The 17,968-nt window shown below is 39.0% G+C and overlaps 1 protein-coding gene across 1 annotated transcript; it reads left to right on the forward strand.

Annotated features, from left to right (window-relative positions):
- Nucleotides 1-661: 661 nt before the first annotated feature.
- On the forward strand, nt 662-16,485 carry PRKAR1A (protein kinase, cAMP-dependent, regulatory, type I, alpha). The gene is made up of 11 exons (XM_010283009.1): nt 662-724; nt 1,602-1,780; nt 7,206-7,379; nt 8,015-8,106; nt 8,348-8,409; nt 8,941-8,987; nt 9,625-9,783; nt 10,459-10,519; nt 10,802-10,923; nt 11,524-11,605; nt 13,985-16,485. The coding sequence occupies exons 2-11, from the start codon at nt 1,604-1,606 to the stop codon at nt 14,155-14,157; spliced, it is 1,149 nt and encodes a 382-aa protein (XP_010281311.1). The 5' UTR covers nt 662-724; nt 1,602-1,603; the 3' UTR covers nt 14,158-16,485.
- Nucleotides 16,486-17,968: the final 1,483 nt, after the last annotated feature.

Raw genomic sequence — 17,968 nt, forward strand, 5'->3', positions numbered from 1 at the left:
GGCAGCCCCGAGGCGGGCAGGCCGGGCCCGGGCGGTTCGCGACAGTCTGAGCGCAGCCGTGCGTTAGGGCCTCGGGAAAACTTCGGGCTGCGTGATGCAGAAAAAATACCGTGTAAAAATGCCGGAGCCTTCGTGATTTCTTTGGGATTTTGTGCGCTGGTCTTGCTGTTCTCATGAGCAACCGTGACCCGTGTCTGCTGTCTATCGGCAGCGCGGGGCTTTTTCCATAGATTGTAATTTGTAGGCTGTCATGGAGCCACCGACTTTCTCTGGGGCTGTTAATTACGGACTGACCTTCACTGGGCGAGTTGTCAAAACAAAAGAAGTAACTGGAGAACTTTAAGGCACTTTTGCAGTCCATGTGAAGTCCATATTTGGTGTTTGTGCAACACATAATACATCTGTCTGTGCATACTTAGGCAGGGATTAACTATGACAAGAATGAAACCTGTTTGAAGTGCTAGCAATTCCGTATTAACTCTAGTCGTCCTGTAATGTCCAGCAGCATAATTCAAAGGGGCACAGTGTTATATTGCCTATGTGTCTCAGTTTCCTGCCTCAGTAGGGTAAAATGCATAATATGACTGCACCGCTTGGCTTTTCAGTGACTTCTCATATCTCAGAATTATTTTGTCTGAATCTGTTTTTTTTCCCTTTCAAAAGCTGATCCTGGGATCAACATATCTTGTGCATTCATAAGCTATTGCCACTGTCCCTGCACCAGGTAACTTTATATTTCATTAAAAATGCCCTGAGAAATTTTTTCCTATTTCTTTAGCTGTCTCAGTGTTAATTGCTTTGTGGAAAAAAAAAAAAGACATGAAATGTTTGTGTATATAGATATGTAAAAATATATTTTAACATGGTTCTATAACCTGAAAGGGAGGAAAAACCTGCTTTAGAACATTTTTGAAAGTGTTACAACTGGCACTGTAATTTTAAAGTTTTCTGAAAACCTGGTGTCGTAACAGAGATGTTTAACGATGTACTCTTATTTACAGTTGAAGAAATATTTTTGGGATTACAGCGTATCCACAGAGGTAGTTACAAAGTATGGACCAGTTTAAACTAGAGAGTAGCTTTTTAGGAGTAACACCCCTAATTCCATAACTTCTGTTAGTGGATTCTGCCTCGGCATTTGGTGAACTGGCTTTGGCTTCAACCTTAATGTGTTTCACTTCCTAGTACTTTTCATACTTGCCTCTTGGATTCCCACCTTCCACCCACCTATCTCCTGGTCATCATCCATATGACCCCATACAGCTGTGTGAAGTGAGCCTCCAATCCTATGAAACACTAGGTTTAATTGGCAGAAAGTTTAGGTGGAAGCTTCCCTGACTTTGAGTGCTCACAGGGCTTGAGTTGTTGAAGCTTTTCCAGCTCAAGCAAATGCTTTTCCTTTGGTGCCTGTGGCTACAGAGCACCTAGATTGTTTATTTCTTTCCAGGTGCTAAATAAGTTCATAGCATTTTCTTTCACAGTTTGGCTTAATTACCAGTCTTCCAGATAAAAGGTAGTTTTGTTCTGTGATATCAGTAAGATGATAATGCAGCATCTTTGTTTTCACTAGTTATTTAGCCCTCTCTTTCTCTTACCTTCAGCAATGGCAGCTTCTAGCAGCAGCAGCAGTGAGGAGGAGCGTAGTCTTCGGGAATGTGAACTTTACGTCCAAAAACACAACATCCAGCAACTGCTGAAGGATTGCATTGTACAATTATGCACAGTGAGACCTGAAAGACCCATGGGATTCCTCAGAGAATACTTTGAAAGATTGGAGAAGGTAAAACTACATAGAAGGAGGGGAGGAGAGTGGAACAGTCTACGTTTATGCTGTCTCTTTGTGATTTAAAGGCTGAGCTTCAGATTTGATCAGTGTTTGTATTGGCCATTTGAAACTGGAACTGATGCTTTTGGGGGGAAAAAAAAAAAAAATCCTGTTTTCCAGTAGTTTATGCCAGTTGATCATGGTGTAAAAGTGCCTTTGTTATAACAAAGCAGGTAGGGCAGCAGATAAGATGACAAGGAGACACCCATCTGGGATGCAGGTGTAATCCCCATCTAATGCTTACTCACAGACACTAATAGATAGCGTACACGGTCGTGTCTGTCATGAGATGACAACCGTGGCATTTGACCTTGGTTAGGCACTGGCTATAGGCTCTTGATTTCTTATATTGAGGCAAATGGTTTACAATAATTCAGGTACAGCACAGGAGTAGCAGGGTAGTTGTAGCTCTCCAGGGCTAACTGAAGTCAAATGGAAGTATTTGCATTCCAGATCTCTAGGAGAACCAGCCTGGTTCTGCCTTCTCTTTGGAGTTTAGTGTTGGTGTTTTGCTTTGTTGTTCCTCTTGTGTTTGTCCTCAAGGTCTCTTTGGTGGTGGTGGTGGTGGGAGCATTCTGGGATCTTGGGAATGGGCAGCATTTTGTCATCTCAGTGCTCATATTTGAAACGGTGACTTAACATTCTTTTGAACTGTTCATTTTATATATTGATATCTAAGCAGATAAGAAAAAAACTGCTATGAAAATGGGAGGTTTTGAAGGCTGATGCAGAGGAAAGGTTAGATACGACTCTTCAGAATACACAACTAGTAAATAATGTAGCAGTGACCCCATCCAGCAGTCATTTGCAGGTGCTGCTTTCAATACTTTATATGGAAGTTACATCTTTTTTTTTCAAATGCTATCTAGTTACTAATTGGTGATGTAAAGAAGAAAGAAATGAACACTAGAGATCATAAGTATGTATAGTGGAAATTTGTCTTTTAATGGAAGTGTTCAAGGTAGATAACTAGAAAATGACCAAATGGTGCAAACTAACCTCCTATAACTCACAATGTATTTGAGGAACATTTTGCTTGTTAAATGAACAAGAACTCTGTAATATATCTGACTGACTTTTTTGTGTGGTTGCATCTTGAGTACATTCTCTTTCAGAGAGAATACCAGCAGCTAACCAGGTAGCAATCAGGTTATTAAAAATCCATTGTGCCTCCCTGTTACCGTGCCTCCTTCCCCACCTTGGATTCTCGAGTTTCTAAGTACTGATAGATTGATATTTTTTTAAAACATCGCTACAAGTGTTGATACACGAAACTTTACAAAGTAAACTGCATTACTGCTCTTAGAATGAATTGGAAACCAATCCATACATAGGGATATAAAATAAGAATATTTGTATGCCTTTGTGAGTGGACTATGGTCAATGTGTAGGACTTAAGATTAAAGGAAACTTAATTTGTTTTTAGCAAGACAGTAAGTCTAGCTCTGACCTTGATCACATGTATTCTGGAGTTGAACAACTCTTGATGATTTTATGCTGGTGCAAGTAGGCTGTCTATGCACTCTGTCAGCCTACAAGGAAGCTGAAAATAAAACTGGTTAGGTAATCTTTTTCCCCCTTAAATTACTCTTACAGTTTTGGTCAGGATCTTTTAGTATGAGTTGTGTTGGCAGGGGTTATACATGCCCACTAGTGCAGCTATAGCTAAAAGTGAAACGGTAGCTTTTTTCTTGCCTCCTTGAATTTAAAAATTGTTAGAGCTTTCCTTAAGTGATTTCACCATTCAGTCTAATGGAGTGGTCTTGGTTTAACCAGGTAACAAGGTACCTTAATAGCTATCAAGTGACAGAACAGCGAACATTGTGTGCTACGTTGGCGAACTCTGACATCCGTGTCTGGAAAGCAGAAATGCAAAGTACTATTATTAACCAGCTCTAACCCAGTACTTAGCTCTGGTAGAAGAAAAATGTTTGAAATGGAATCTGTTTCACCTTCCTGAAGTAATGTCTGTTATGTCTGTATTAACGCAGGGCAACTTTTCAATATACTTTCTAAATCTGTTCATCTGTTAGACTGGGTAAAATTGAGGTTGAGAGTGAGTATTTTTTTTGTAAAGACTGAATTTTAAAGGAACACCATTTAAAACTGAAGCGAGGTTGCTATTTTCTCTCTAGTTATCTTGACAAGTCATCTCTTCCACAGCATGCACACACAGAGCTGATTCACTGCCATGTTATTAAAATACATTGAAGACATTTAAACACAGTTTTGAATTTATGTTCAGAAACACGAAAATTGCTGCCTCTGAGATTGTTGTAGCTAATATAGGAATTCAGATGTCCTCTTCTGAATTACGAAAGCTGTTACATGAATCTAATTACTACACATTGATTGTAGAAATGTTTTTATTTTATCTGTTTGTGGTATAGTAAGGCCTCTGTTCTCTTTGCTGTGCAAACATGTCTTTTTAGTTAGTAACTAGTAATTAGTAACACCAATGGATAGTGAAAGCTCATAGCTATCCAGTGCTGTGCTTGGCTATGTAATGTAGTTTGAGCTATGGAAATTTAATGTAGAGATCATTATCACAGCCTGCCAGATGAATCTTGGATATTGGACATGGCTGTCACTGGAATAAAATGCATTTTTGAAATATTGTGTGTAATGCAGTTATGTGCATATTAGGCTTCATAGAAAACTAGAATTATGAAGTGCAGTTGACATCTAGTCAAGGGTACCTGTTCCCTACCACCTGCCCTGCCTCCACAGATACATGCCTGAATATTTTCCTATTTCCCAGGTGTTTCTTTTGCAAAACACGGTAGTTAAGAAGGATGTACTCTGCAGTTGTGAGTGAGCAGTTGTGGCAGAGCTTTTAACACTGCTTTTTTAGGTTGAGTGTTTTTTTTTTTAAATATGTGGAGAGCTGATATAAATTAAATATAAATTAACCAGAGACAGTTGAGACTGTTCCTGGTGTAATGACAATTACCAGATGCCAGACTATACAGTGTAAAACATAATTCTGAAATTGTGACATCGTCTTCAGTAGCTGATAGACTTATCACTTTAATGTTTCTTCCTGTAATAATTTAAATGGAATTAATAACTATTTCTTACTTGTCAGGAAAAATAAAATTTCAATTGGTGGTCACTGACACTGAAAACTCCCTGAACTGCTCCATCAGCTGGAAGACCAGGATCAATACTGGGATGTAATAAATAGGCTAACTTTACTAGTAAACCTTTTTAAAATCCAGGTATTGGTTATACTGATGTACACAGAGCAAAATGAATGCCTTTGTCTTTTATGTGTTTAATCTGAGGAGCTTGTACACCTGAACAAATACATTTTCTTACGTATAAACACTGGCTAGATTCTAAGGTAACTGCGAATAACAACTGCTACTCTTTCTTCAGGGCCTAGTGTAATTTTTCACTGATCTGGTGGTGTAATAAATGTGGTTTAGTATCAGAAATGAAGAAAGATGAATACATGAAAAGCTACTGCTATGAAAACAGTGAGATTTGTACATGTCACTTACTCCATGGCAGCGTTGTCTTGCGATGTGTAACGTGAATAGATGGAGATTTGTCTCATTCGGGGGTAATCTTCCTCTTGCTGAGTGTGTATATAGACTGTTTAGAACAGCTGGTATATTTTAAGTTAGTGTCTTAATCTTACCCACCTGTAACTTGTTTCGGTGTCCGTGCCCTACCTTAATGTACTTCTTTTTACTATTGTAATGTTAAATCTCAGAAGTTTTGTAGCTAAAGCAGAAATTACCAGTTGTACTTTTCCTATTAGTGCAGTTTCCTTGTTCCTTGAGTGGGCCATTACCTTGGTGAGTCTCCTGTTGAACAGTGTTTTGATATGCAGGTCCCTAGCTAAATGCTGCGGAAGTGCTTCTGCCACTGAAAGTTACAGGATCTCAGTATTTTATACGTTATGTGATACTGGAAAAAACACAGCAGCTGGTGTTCACTTATTTAAAAAGCATCAAGGTTTTTTTTTTAATGGGCTAAGTGTTCTGTATATGAATGAACAATATGTTTCTGTGGTTGGTGGTTTTGCCCACTTTGTAGAGAGGCAGTTTAAACCGAACGCTTACTACTGCTCGAGCTATTTTTAACATCATCTCAGTTGAGACTTGTTTCTCTAAAATCAGAAGGTAGAAACAAGGTTTTAAATATGTTTTACCCCCATCGTTTTGAAATGTAGCACTATTTTATCCATGGGCAAAAGGCAGGAAGTGAAATGCAATTTGACGGATCAGTGCTTGCTCTTTGGCTACCTGAGAGGTGTAAAATGTAAACTCACTGTAATGGTTATCTGATGTCTCTTTCCTCAAAGTGGTGGTGTTATACATAGCCTCTGTGCACCTCCGGAGTGGAGTGTGGCAGCCAAGCAGCAAGCTGCCCAGCTGGGCAGGGGACGGCTTGATCAAGGACACTGGGACAAACCCAGCTTTTAGAAGGAAGTGCCAGTAGCTTGTGGGGAACAGATGACTCCTTGTTCTTTTAAGGCATGTCAGAAAACCCTGTTTCCTTAAGTTTCCTTAACACTGTGAGAAAGTAATCTGAGCTGTTACAATGCAAGTGCTTTGTTTCCAAGGTTGGCTTTTTTGTTTTGTTTTTAATCTGGTTTTGGTTGATTAAGGTGAATCTTCTGGTACATAGAAGAATGAAATTTCTGTGTGTCAAGTTAGTTAGACTTCATTTTATTGTAAGTACTCTAGCCTTCTACACTATTGCTACAACACAGCACAACAGGTAACTGAGGGAAGTAAGGAAAATGTGTAACGTTGTGCAAAGTTGACAAATCTGTGGTTTGTGTAAATAAACCTACTGCTTGGCCTCTAGCATCCTTCCTGCAGCTCTTTTGTAAGCAGTGTTCATATTTCTTTCTCCTAAAATAACTGTTGGTTATTGAGTATCGAGTTGGTCCATGACTTGACCTTGTTTCACAAGCTTCTCATGTAACATGGATTTCTGAGGAATTGCTCTTCTGTCTTTCAAATCAAAAAAGGCTTAACACCTCACAGCTGAGGGAAAGAACTGCTGGGTTTACAGTTGGGAAAATGTCCTTAGCATTTGCAGAATTTCTTCATCACCTGTTGAATACACTAGCAGAAAGTAGAATCAACTTGTTTATACTTCTTAACTTATTATACTATTAGTGTAACTTATTAAAATAAACACCATTGTGATATGAATGTTATGAATGAAAGGCATATCTACCATCTATTTTGAAAGGTATTTGATCTTGGTTGCTCTAGTCTCCTGTTTGCCTTAATGTGGGAGTAATAGTACACAGGAAGCTCCCTTGCATTGGCAGACTAAATTGGAATATAATATGTAATGGCTTCTTTGTCTTACTGGATTATGTGACACAAACATGTCTTCCTTCCTGTTATAGGAGGAAACAAAACAGTTGTTGAATCAACAGAAGTCTGGTTCACGCTCAGACTCACGGGAGGATGAAATCTCTCCTCCTCCTCCTATGAACCCTGTGGTTAAGGGTCGAAGAAGGCGTGGGGCCATCAGTGCAGAAGTCTATACAGAAGAGGATGCTGCATCTTATGTTAGAAAGGTGCTCTAACTTTTAAATGTTGCTAAAAATTGCATCTACAATCCAAGAATTTATCTAAAACCACCTTCTATCCAGTGCATTAAATAACACAGCTCCTGTAGCCTGTTAAGTCTTGTGATAACTGTAAAAAGCAGACCTGTGTGTATAGGTGTTTAATTGGAGGTTAGAATAAACTGTCATGCCGTTAAACCATTTATGCATAACATAGACCTGTTCCCTTTGAAGTAATATATATTTATATGTACATATATTTATATATCATATATATAAACAAAGTGCTTCCAGTTATTCGACAGCTGCAACAACATTACATTTAGCCTAATGGCAGAGCAGACTTGCTGCTATTCATAGGAAAACACAGGTGGAACAGATACTTGTACTCTTTCAAAAAACCCTACAAACTTAGCATGGGAAGGTGCTTTTACAGTTGCAGAAAATAATACAATATTTTATTTACCTTTTGCATAAACTGGCTGTAAACATTCACTATATTTGGGGTTAGATCTATAGCACTTGAAAGAAACTGGAAAAACTCAGACCGCGTTTTGTAGCAATTGAATAATTTATTTACCCAGTGGAATGCAGAAATTCTTCTTCAAAAAATTAATCAGTTACTTTTTCTGATTATATCCTAGGTTATTCCAAAAGATTATAAGACTATGGCTGCTTTGGCAAAAGCTATTGAGAAGAATGTGCTGTTTGCCCATCTTGATGATAATGAAAGAAGGTAGGAATAAGCCTTCGTAGTCTTAAAGAAAGGTTCTTACGGTGCAGATTTCAGAAGAGCTAAATGTGTCATAACATACAAAGCTGCGCAGCCTCTTTACAACGGTCAATGTAACCATACAGAGGTTGGAGGTAGAGATCATAGAATCATTAAGGTTGGAAAGGACCTCTAAGATGTATGAACGTGTGTATGCATGGCAGTTGTACTGGCATTTGTCTAATTTTAGTATCCTTTTCTTCAGTGACATCTTTGATGCAATGTTCCCCGTCACTTACATTGCAGGAGAGACTGTCATACAGCAAGGCAAGTGACAATTTTTACATTGATGAATAAGCTGGAGATGGTGAGCAGACTCTGGCCTAGTGCTCTTGTTAGTTTTTTGGTTTGTTTTTTTTTTTAAATAAAAACATTGTCTGGATGCAGTGACCCTTTCTTGTTATGTTGCCTGAAGCACAGCTCATACTAAAGTGAGGACTGGAGCAATTATAGGAAGATGTGCTTTCATTGCATGTGTTATCTGTTGGAAAGATTGTCATGCGATGGCTCTGTAGAACACGTTATGTCAGTTTATGGATCCGGTACACCTTTCCAGTAATCCTGGAAATGCTGTGGATCTCCTGCATGCCAGTAGATGTCCTCTTTCATAGGACTGAGAAGAGTGTGAAATCAGCAAAATGTGAAATTTCACCCTGCAAACTGTGCAAAAATTTGTCTCTGTCAACCTTATTTGATTCTAAACATCAAAGTTGGCAGAGGTGCTGGTTCTGTGAAATGTCAATGTTTACATAGCTTTACTCTTTTTAGTGTGTATTCAATTTTTTTTTTCTTCTTTAGGTGATGAAGGTGATAACTTCTATGTTGTTGATCAAGGAGAAATGGATGTAAGCATTATTGGTAGTTTATTAACGATCTGTTCATTCCTAGCAGAAAAATAGCCTGATATTTTTAGGCCTCTTCTACAGGTCCTTCCTTTAGCAGCTTTTCTCATAGTAAGTTTTCACTTGTAGAAGCTTATTTTGCTTTGGAGCTTCTTTGCTTCTTAAGGCCTCAGTCTGGCTGCACAGACCATGAGTTGTGTTGAGTTTCAAAATGAATGATTCTGATACCGACACAATACTAATGCTTTACAAGTGCAGGGTGGAGTCTAGCTGAGGTGTGGGACAGGCTTTAAAAATGGCCAGGCTTTTTATTTTCCAGTCCAACAACCCATAGCTTTTTCTGACCGAGACTTTGTTGAGATTTTATTTTGTGTCAAAGGGTCTCAGGAGTCTACATGTGTAGTCTCTGTGTGTGTGGTGTAGAAGAGAGTCCCTTTGTTGATGAAGGTAAAAATTGTAGCTAGGACTGGATTGGCTGTGAAGTGTTGATGAAATCCTGAAATGGTTAACTCTGACTGTACAGACATGAGAATTTCCCTTTACTATAAAGGAAATATAGGATAGTAAGAGCTTCATGTTGGCTCTGACCAGCTCACAGGACACTGTGGGCCTTGGCTTACCACCATGCCCTGCCTTTCAGGTTTATGTGAACAGCGAGTGGGCAACCAGTGTTGGTGAGGGTGGAAGCTTTGGAGAACTTGCCCTTATATATGGAACTCCCCGCGCTGCGACTGTCAAAGCGAAGACGAATGTGAAGTTGTGGGGCATTGACAGAGATAGCTATAGAAGGATCCTGATGGCAAGTATTTTTCTAGCTGATGTGTGGCCTATGCCATTGACTCAAGTAGCTGTGTGCATATCCTGGAATTATGCTTTTGGTTTTACTATTCACTCAACTTACACTGGTCATCTGACCTTCTGTCTGTGCCTGTCCTTTACTGGAGTTATTTATTCAAAGTCCTGCCCTTTTGTAATCAGAAAGCTGATCGCTTAGCATATGTCTATCGGGCACGGGGCAAGGGAGAATCTTGCATTAGTGAACAAAACAATACTGATGCAGTGTTAAATTGGCCTAAGAATGTAATACCTACTTGTTAATTTGCCAGGTGTTTTGATTCTGCTCTGTATTTAGCTTGCTATTTGTAAGTAGTGTGTGTGAACAGCTATTGTAACTAACTTGAGCAGGTGCTGTGAATTTTGGTAAGGTTATACAGTTAAAAATGCATTTAAGAAACATTAAGGCCGCAGTAAATGCGAAGTACTTTATAAAGGTTGCTCAACTCTGAAATATCACTGAAATAATTACACTTGAAAACACTTAATCGTGTGGGTTTGGGTCTGTGAGACAGGATGCGGTATGTCTGGTTAAGTTTATTTTTGTCTTGTGTTTTATTTGAAGCCTTGTGTAAAACATGAAGTAGAAAGGAAACTTACTTTGTGTGGGTTTGTTTGTTTGTTTGTTTGTTTTTTGTAGGGGAGTACTTTGAGAAAGCGAAAGATGTATGAGGAATTCCTTAGTAAAGTATCAATATTGGGTAAGTGAGAAGAATTTTATTCTGAAGTGGAATAAATTGTGGTATTTTAATAAAGCTGTTACCCAGCATTATTATGATTATAGGCTATCGTGGTAATCCGTTAAAACCGACTGCAAAGCCTGTACTGCTTTTCTGCATCATTCCAAAATAATTCTAATTCAGATCTTGATATCTGATGCACAAATGTAGCCAGAAATAGGTTGACCTCTGTATAGGGACAGAGCAAAAAGTATAATTTGTGCCTTGAAAAGATACTCTGTTAATGATCTATTAACTGTATAGAATCTCTGGACAAGTGGGAGCGTCTCACTGTAGCTGATGCATTGGAACCGGTACAGTTTGAGGATGGGCAAAAGATCGTGGTCCAGGGAGAGCCAGGAGATGAGTTCTTCATCATCTTGGAGGTAAGTAAGGTCAAAGTTAAAAGCTCAGAACTTTACTTTTTTTTGTTTTTAACATGGCTTATTCTGCCCCTAAATAGACATGTGGAGAGAAATGAAATGTAAGAATGTACTTGTAGAGAATTCCTAAAGAAATATAATCTTGCTGGACATGTAGAAGCTTATATTTAGTTTTGCTATTTTTACAAATGGTACTTCTGGGAAAAAAGTAACAAGTTTCTGGCTGAAACCAGTTTATCTCTTTTCAGAAGAGACCTGTTCTAGATAGCTAGTAATGTCTTGCTAGTGATACCATTGTCTTCTGTCTGTTTTGTTGGGTTTTTTGTTTTTTAACCAGTCATACTCTAATATGCATAGTGTTATGAGGAAAAACATGAAGAAATCAGTGCTGTGGATACGTAAGTACGCAAGACATTTTATGCTTAGAGAGGAGGGAGCTGTTTTTATAGAGCAGTCTGGTGAGCTATGCAAGGACTGTGAAGTGGTTTTTAAAGACTGAGACATCATAAGAGTTCTTTCTGCAAAGCAGTTGATTACTTGTGGAATTAATGTTTCAAGTGATGCTGGAAATTCCAGTTGTTTAATTGCTGTGATTTATTAAAGGGCACAGCTGCAGTGTTACAGCGTCGATCAGAAAATGAAGAATTTGTTGAAGTGGGCAGACTGGCACCTTCTGATTATTTTGGTGAGTTACGTAGGGACAACTGTGATTACCTACACCACTGTCACCATTTTACCTGTGTTGCGTTGATGACTGCTGTGAATGATAGTGATGGGATGGATTTGCTTAATTACTGTTTTGGCTAACTCTAGTGGTTTCATTCGATGTCAGGTGAGTATCAGAGTCACTTGGCATTCAGGTGTGCATGCATATCACAGAAATACGATATTCTGGAGTACTTTAATTTAGAAGGCAGCCTGGTGGTGATCTGATATGACCTCCCTACTCTTAGCAGAGCTAACTTTTTGAAATTGCATCATGTTGCTCAGGGCTATGTCCAGTCGAGTGTCTTGTGTCTCCAGGGATGGAGATCCCACAACCTCTCTGGGCAGTTTCTTTCACTGTTTAACCAGCCTTGTTGTGAAGAATTATTTTTTTTTTTTGTTTATGCCTGACAAGAATTTCCTGTTCTGCAACTTGTTGCTTCTTTCTGCCTTTCACTGTGCAGAGCGCAGTCTATTTTGTCTTTATAATTGCTCATTATGTAGCTGAAGATAGCAGTAGGATTCCCTCCTTAGCTGCCTTTTCTCCAGGTCAGACTAACCCAGCTCTTTCAGCATCTCTTTGTACATCCTGTGCTGCAGTCCCATAACCATCTGAGTGGTACTGCTGGACTTACTCTGCTTTGCCAGCATCTTGTACTGGGGCCCCCAAAACTGTGTGTTACTCTGGACGTAGCCTCCCAAGTGCACATCAGGGTCTTCTTCTGCTGAAGGTGTTCTTACTCAGCTAAAAGTTATGTGGTATCTAAGTTGCTTTGGCTTGAAAAAGCTTGCATGTGCTGGCAAAGAAAAAGGCTAAGATCATATTATAAATACTTACTTATGAAGACTTTGAAATAGTCTTCACATGAAACTAATCACTTGTCTAGTGCATGTTGGTTTATTTTGGATCACAGATAAGCACTGGATGTGTATGCTCACAGAGCGTTCTTGGAGTATAATGTAACAGTATATAACAAGATATTCCTGACCACCTTACCTTGGGTTCAGAAGAGAAGTTGCTTGCAGTTCTAAAGCAAAGTGAACAACGTGTTCAGAACCTACTGTTTAATGTTGAAATACTTCCCTCTCTCAACAAAAAAAGTAACTTTTTTCTCATGTTTAAGGTAGGCCCTCTCTCTCTGTTACTCTTTCTAAGCATTCCTCTTGCTAAAGCCTTCTGGTTGTCTGTTCAGTTTTTCAGCTTTATAGATAATGTAATCAACAAATACTCTGCTGCAAGGCCTTGATGTTCTCAAGAGTCCACTAATAGTACTGGATCTGACCAAAGTTCTGCTTAGCTCAGTATCTAGTACTAGATTTTTGTTCTCGGTATGTTGTTTCAGTCTCTTCTAATATTTCTCCTGATGTGTACTCTTGAGTTTCCCACTCTTAACTGAAATGTTATCTCTGCCATTGTGTTCAGGTGCTGCAGATCTGTACCCCAGGGATTTAACTCTCCCTTAGAACCTACTTACTCTTTTGCAGGCTGGTGTTTTGGAAGCTAGTTAGTTCAAGAGTTTTAATTGGGCACAGAGGAAAAGTTTTTCTCATTTCTCTGGAACATCCCTTCTGATAATGCAGGCAAATTTATTCTCTGAGGAGCACAGAGTTCTTTCCTCAGTCCTGAACATGGAGATAACCAGCCCAACTGCTTAAAAACAAACCAACCCAAAAGTTGATGCTGTGGTTTCTTTCATGCTTGTTGCTAGGAATGTTAGGGGTAGCTGTGGTCACCAATGGAAGCAAGGGCTTGTTGAAAACTTCATTTCCAAATATGTTGTTCAGCAGTTGTAACAGGTGCTTGAAACAAAGCTTTTGGTATCTTTGTGCATAACTTATGAAATGGGAATCCAGTGGGACTTCAAGATACTCATCTTCCACAGGATCAAGGAAAATCCTTGATTCTGGTTAGCTGTGGGTCAAAGGCTTCTGTCTTGTTCATTAATGTTTTTTTACTTCAATACCATGGTCTTGTCCTGAGTTTCCTAGAAATACCAGAATTGAACAGAAGCATACCTTACGTATTGGAAAAATAACTACTTGTTGACTAGGAAAGGTACGTAGTTAATTGAAACATGACCTGTTCTCAGATAAAACCAATGTTGAAAAATCTTTAGGCCTTCTTCAGAGAGACTTGAATGTGGACAGACTTTTTTAATAAAAAAATTATCAAGTAGTATTTTTAAAATGCCTTCACAGTTGCTTCTACTGTAACTACATGGATACGTGTTCTGATCAGTGTTAAAACCTGAATTACCTTCTGTTCAATTCCTGCAGCAGTTTGAAATACAGCAGGGTAATTTCTTCTGCTCTTTTGCACATTGATTTCTAACACTGCTCACTTTTCCTGTTGCCCTAGGTGAAATAGCTCTGTTGATGAACCGTCCCCGTGCTGCCACAGTTGTAGCTCGTGGCCTGTTGAAATGTGTAAAGCTTGATCGACCCCGATTTGAACGTGTCCTGGGTCCGTGCTCAGATATTCTCAAGCGAAACATCCAGCAGTACAACAGTTTTGTATCGCTGTCTGTCTGAAACCTTCCTCCCTATCCAAAACATGCTTCACGAATGCAGACTGCTTTATTACCCTTGTGCAGAGCCACATTGCCACTGGCATTTGCAGCTTCCTGTCTGTTTAAAAAAAGAAAAAAAAAAAAATTGCTTATCATGGCACTATTTTTAACTTAGAGCATATTAGTTCTGTGCTCTCTGTCCCATTAAATTAATAGAAAAAGTTCTATGGAGACGTTTGCTCTTAACGGCTTCTCTCTGTGCAACAGTGTCCAACTCAGGCAAATGCAGCCTTGCTTCAGCGAGGGAGAGATCTCCTGGCACCACACCAATTGCCATAGAGTAAGGAGGTGACAGTAGAGGGGGGGGCGGGAATTTTTTGTAAAGGTGTTTCTCAAATTGTTGGATGGATTTTAAGGCTGTGGTCATAATCTGCTGTATTTCTTTTCAAATGAGAACTGCCCTTGTAATTGAGCTTCATGGGGCTTAGGGTTTTCTTTTTTTTAATTTTCTGGGTACTGTAATTCTGGGTTCAGTCGTGAGGCATCAGCTGCTAAGAAAGCCACAGTTGGAATCTAACAGTATAATTGTTCCTGTGTCTGCTGGTTTAAGATTGCTGAGTTATGTTTTTGTCAAGTGTAAATCAAAGCTTTCAAGGTTAATAGTTCTGGTGAACTACTGCAGTTGTTAATTTGCTGACTTGCCGCAACTGACTTTTTTTCTTGTTCTGTCTTCAGCGATAGATATGCCATTTAAAACTTCTTGTTCAAAGGGGCAAGAACCAAATGTTACATTAAATGCCTAACTTTGGCCTCTAATACATAGATTGGTGTAAGAATGGTGCAGCTGTCCAGCTGTTCGTAATGTTCAAGTACTTAGATTGGTGTAGAAATTGGAAGCAAACATTTTATTTTCCCTGTGACTCTTGCTTGCTTTGTATTCCTCAGTTGACTTTTTAAAAAATGATCATCAGTTCAGGTGACCCTTTGTTACCAGGGAAAATAAGTGTTGAGTATTTATGGCCAGCATCAGTGGCAGGTGGCAAGATTGCTGGTCTCTATAGATGCCATCATTCTTGGTAGAGAATGTGAGGCAGAAAAAGTGAATGTTTTAACTTCCCTGCAACACTCAATTATTTTAAGTTTTTTAAATCAGTCAATTCATAAGTTTTAAAATGGTTAATTATTACACTAGTTTAAATACAAAAGGTGCATTCTCTTTCCTTGCTTATGGAATTTACATGACACCTATTTCATACTCGCTCTTTTTTCCAAGTTCAATACGTTGCGGAGTCTTAAATGTATTTCAGTATTTATCAGCTTTGTGTTCCATTATTCTGTGCGCACCAATACTTCCCAAAAGTTTTTACTGAATTCCACGGTTCAATAATGGTAGGCAATTTTTAAGGTTTCCTTTAAACTGTAATTTATATAAAGTAGCATAGGTTTGTATTTGGGAGTGACAGCAAGCAGTTTTGCATTTGTTGAGCAACTACTTCTAATGATGGAGCCCTCACTTTATTTCATTTGAGATGACAGGGATTCAAATTCAACAGACTTTCTCCCAGGCATGTAGATAATCAGGAAGGGTCTGCGTATTGATGCAAAATAATACTGAGGGTGTCAAACCTTTACAGAAGGTTTCAGGGTATTTGCAACCATGAAATCTGAATAATGGGATTTAAACGCTTGTGGTTTGAGTTCTCTATTCAGAAGACCTTGAGTAGAGGATTTCTGCCAGAGTCGTTAAGAAGGAGTAAGCAAATGCTACCCTTTTAGGTTTGTTACTGGTTTGTTGGGGTTGTTTTTTTTTGAAAACTGTTTTCTTAAATTGTGACTCTATACAGGTTTTTTTTCATACACGTTCTTTGTGTTACTTAAGCACCAAAAACTGTGTAAACTAGTTAAAGCTCCACAAAAAAATGCACATTTTTTTTATATAAGGCTTTCTAATCAAGTTTCACTACTGCATCTTTTTAGCTTGCTGTTTACTCCCTTTTGTAGTTTTACCTACAAGATTTTAAGATAAATCAGCTAAGTCTGAGTTAAATATTAATCACAGTTATAGCTTTACCGTTGTGTGCAATTTAAATATGTTTGAAACCACAATTGGCATAGTTTTGCCTTAGCTAACATTCAGGGCTTTAGAAGTAATTTTTTGCTAGTCCACCTTTAGCAAATTTATGAAGTCTATTGCCCTAGAAAGCTATAGTCAACCAGAGGACCATTTTTGTATTGTTACCTGACTATATAAGTCTGATTTACTGTATGTGCTAATATATTATATTCCTTTTGTTATAGATTGTCCTAATGGCAGGTAAAGCAATAAAATGATTTAAATTCTTAAATGCAATCAGTCTCTTTTTTTTTTTTTTTTCTTTCCCCATCCCTATATTATGTTTTCCTTTGGCCTTAGAGGATACGTTATTAATGAGGTGGTAGAAAGTAAGAAGCTTAATGGATTAATGTTGTGTTAACTGTGGAGCCTTGAGTTCAAGTCCTAGCTTACAGCACAACTGAACCTTCCCCTCTGGAGCCTGTGGGAGAGTTTGGTCTCCATGAGCCAACCTGTGCCTGTGACCCAGGAACTTCTCTGGAGTTCTGGCATTGGGTGCAGATGACTGCTTTTGAAGTGAGAAGGTACCTGCGTCTCGCTTGAGTGTCTCTTAGCAACTCGTGCTGCTGTGATCTCCTCAGGCCGTTAATTCCTGGCTCAGCCACCATTATTGGAGCTCCTAAGTTTCTGTAAGTTGTCTGCTCCCATCTATGCATACCCTTAATGAAAGTTTTGAACATGCCAATGAGTTCTGGTGGACAGACAGCGAGAAATTGAGGGGGATTTTTACACTATGATGAAGTAGGAAAAAATTTGAAGAGTGATGACCTGAAGCAGCTCAGACGGGACATGTTTTGCACCCAGTTCTGAGGAAGCCATCACCCAACTTTGAAGATACATTAAAAAGCTGCCATGCAAAAGAGAATAAAAATAAGAAAGCAACTTTGCAATCCCTGTTAGTGTACCAACTATTTGGGTTTGTTTCCTTCATCCTGCCCTCTCTTTCCCCCATCCCCTTGACCAAAAAAAAAAAAAAAGGCTGAAAACTTTTTTATTGCCTAAAATGAAACTTCAAAGTTTCCACTTCCAACCTTACAAATTTACTGATAAACTTATCTCCTGTTGCCATGTTCTTCCTGTTCAAGCAGCCAACAGTAACCGTTCCCTGACACTGACCAAATTAATTTTGGGCTTGTCACATGTGGTAAGTGCACAAAAAGTCCCCGGTAGAGGGAGATACAGCTTTCAGAATACAGTGTCCTGTACGGAAATAGCCGCATGCTGAGAGTGAGTTAAATCCTTTTATTTTCATCTATTCTCTGTCCACACGAGTAAAAAGGTCCGTAAGCCCACCAATGTTGAGAATTCTGTTGGATTGAGACTGTCTAAAACCATGCTTTTGTGAAAGCTGGAAATGAAAGAACATGGCTGAATCACAGGTCGGGAGAGACTAAAGGAGCATAGTGTGTGTTGGTTTAGTGGTGGTGGTGTGTTTTGTTGGTTGGGTTTTGGGTTTTTTTGCTAACCTTTGTGGCTTCAGAATTTTGGAGGAATCTCTTTGCTATGTAGAAACACTGGGAACTTCCTCATACAGGTAAGCAGAATAGGCACCTGCAGGGACACACTCAAATTACAACTGCAGTCTCTTCCGTAGCTTTACAGTGTGGAGGCAGGAGTACAGTAGAATTATTGTGGAATTGCATTAAATGTCAGCACAATCCCCTGTGAAAAGTGATAGCTGTGGCCAAACAAGCTTTGTTCCTTCCTTGCATGATCCAGG

Source organism: Phaethon lepturus, unplaced genomic scaffold (assembly GCF_000687285.1).
Source record: "Phaethon lepturus isolate BGI_N335 unplaced genomic scaffold, ASM68728v1 scaffold41222, whole genome shotgun sequence".
Lineage (NCBI taxonomy): Eukaryota > Metazoa > Chordata > Aves > Phaethontiformes > Phaethontidae > Phaethon > Phaethon lepturus.

Excerpts from the sequence above, each read along its gene's own strand:
- PRKAR1A (XM_010283009.1), top strand. The coding sequence starts at position 1,604 with ATGGCAGCTTCTAGCAGCAGCAGCAGTGAGGAGGAGCGTAGTCTTCGG. Across the intron at positions 10,520-10,801 it reads TAGTAAAGTATCAATATTGG|AATCTCTGGACAAGTGGGAG; the intron begins GTAAGTGAGAAG and ends TTAACTGTATAG. Across the intron at positions 10,924-11,523 it reads AGTTCTTCATCATCTTGGAG|GGCACAGCTGCAGTGTTACA; the intron begins GTAAGTAAGGTC and ends GATTTATTAAAG.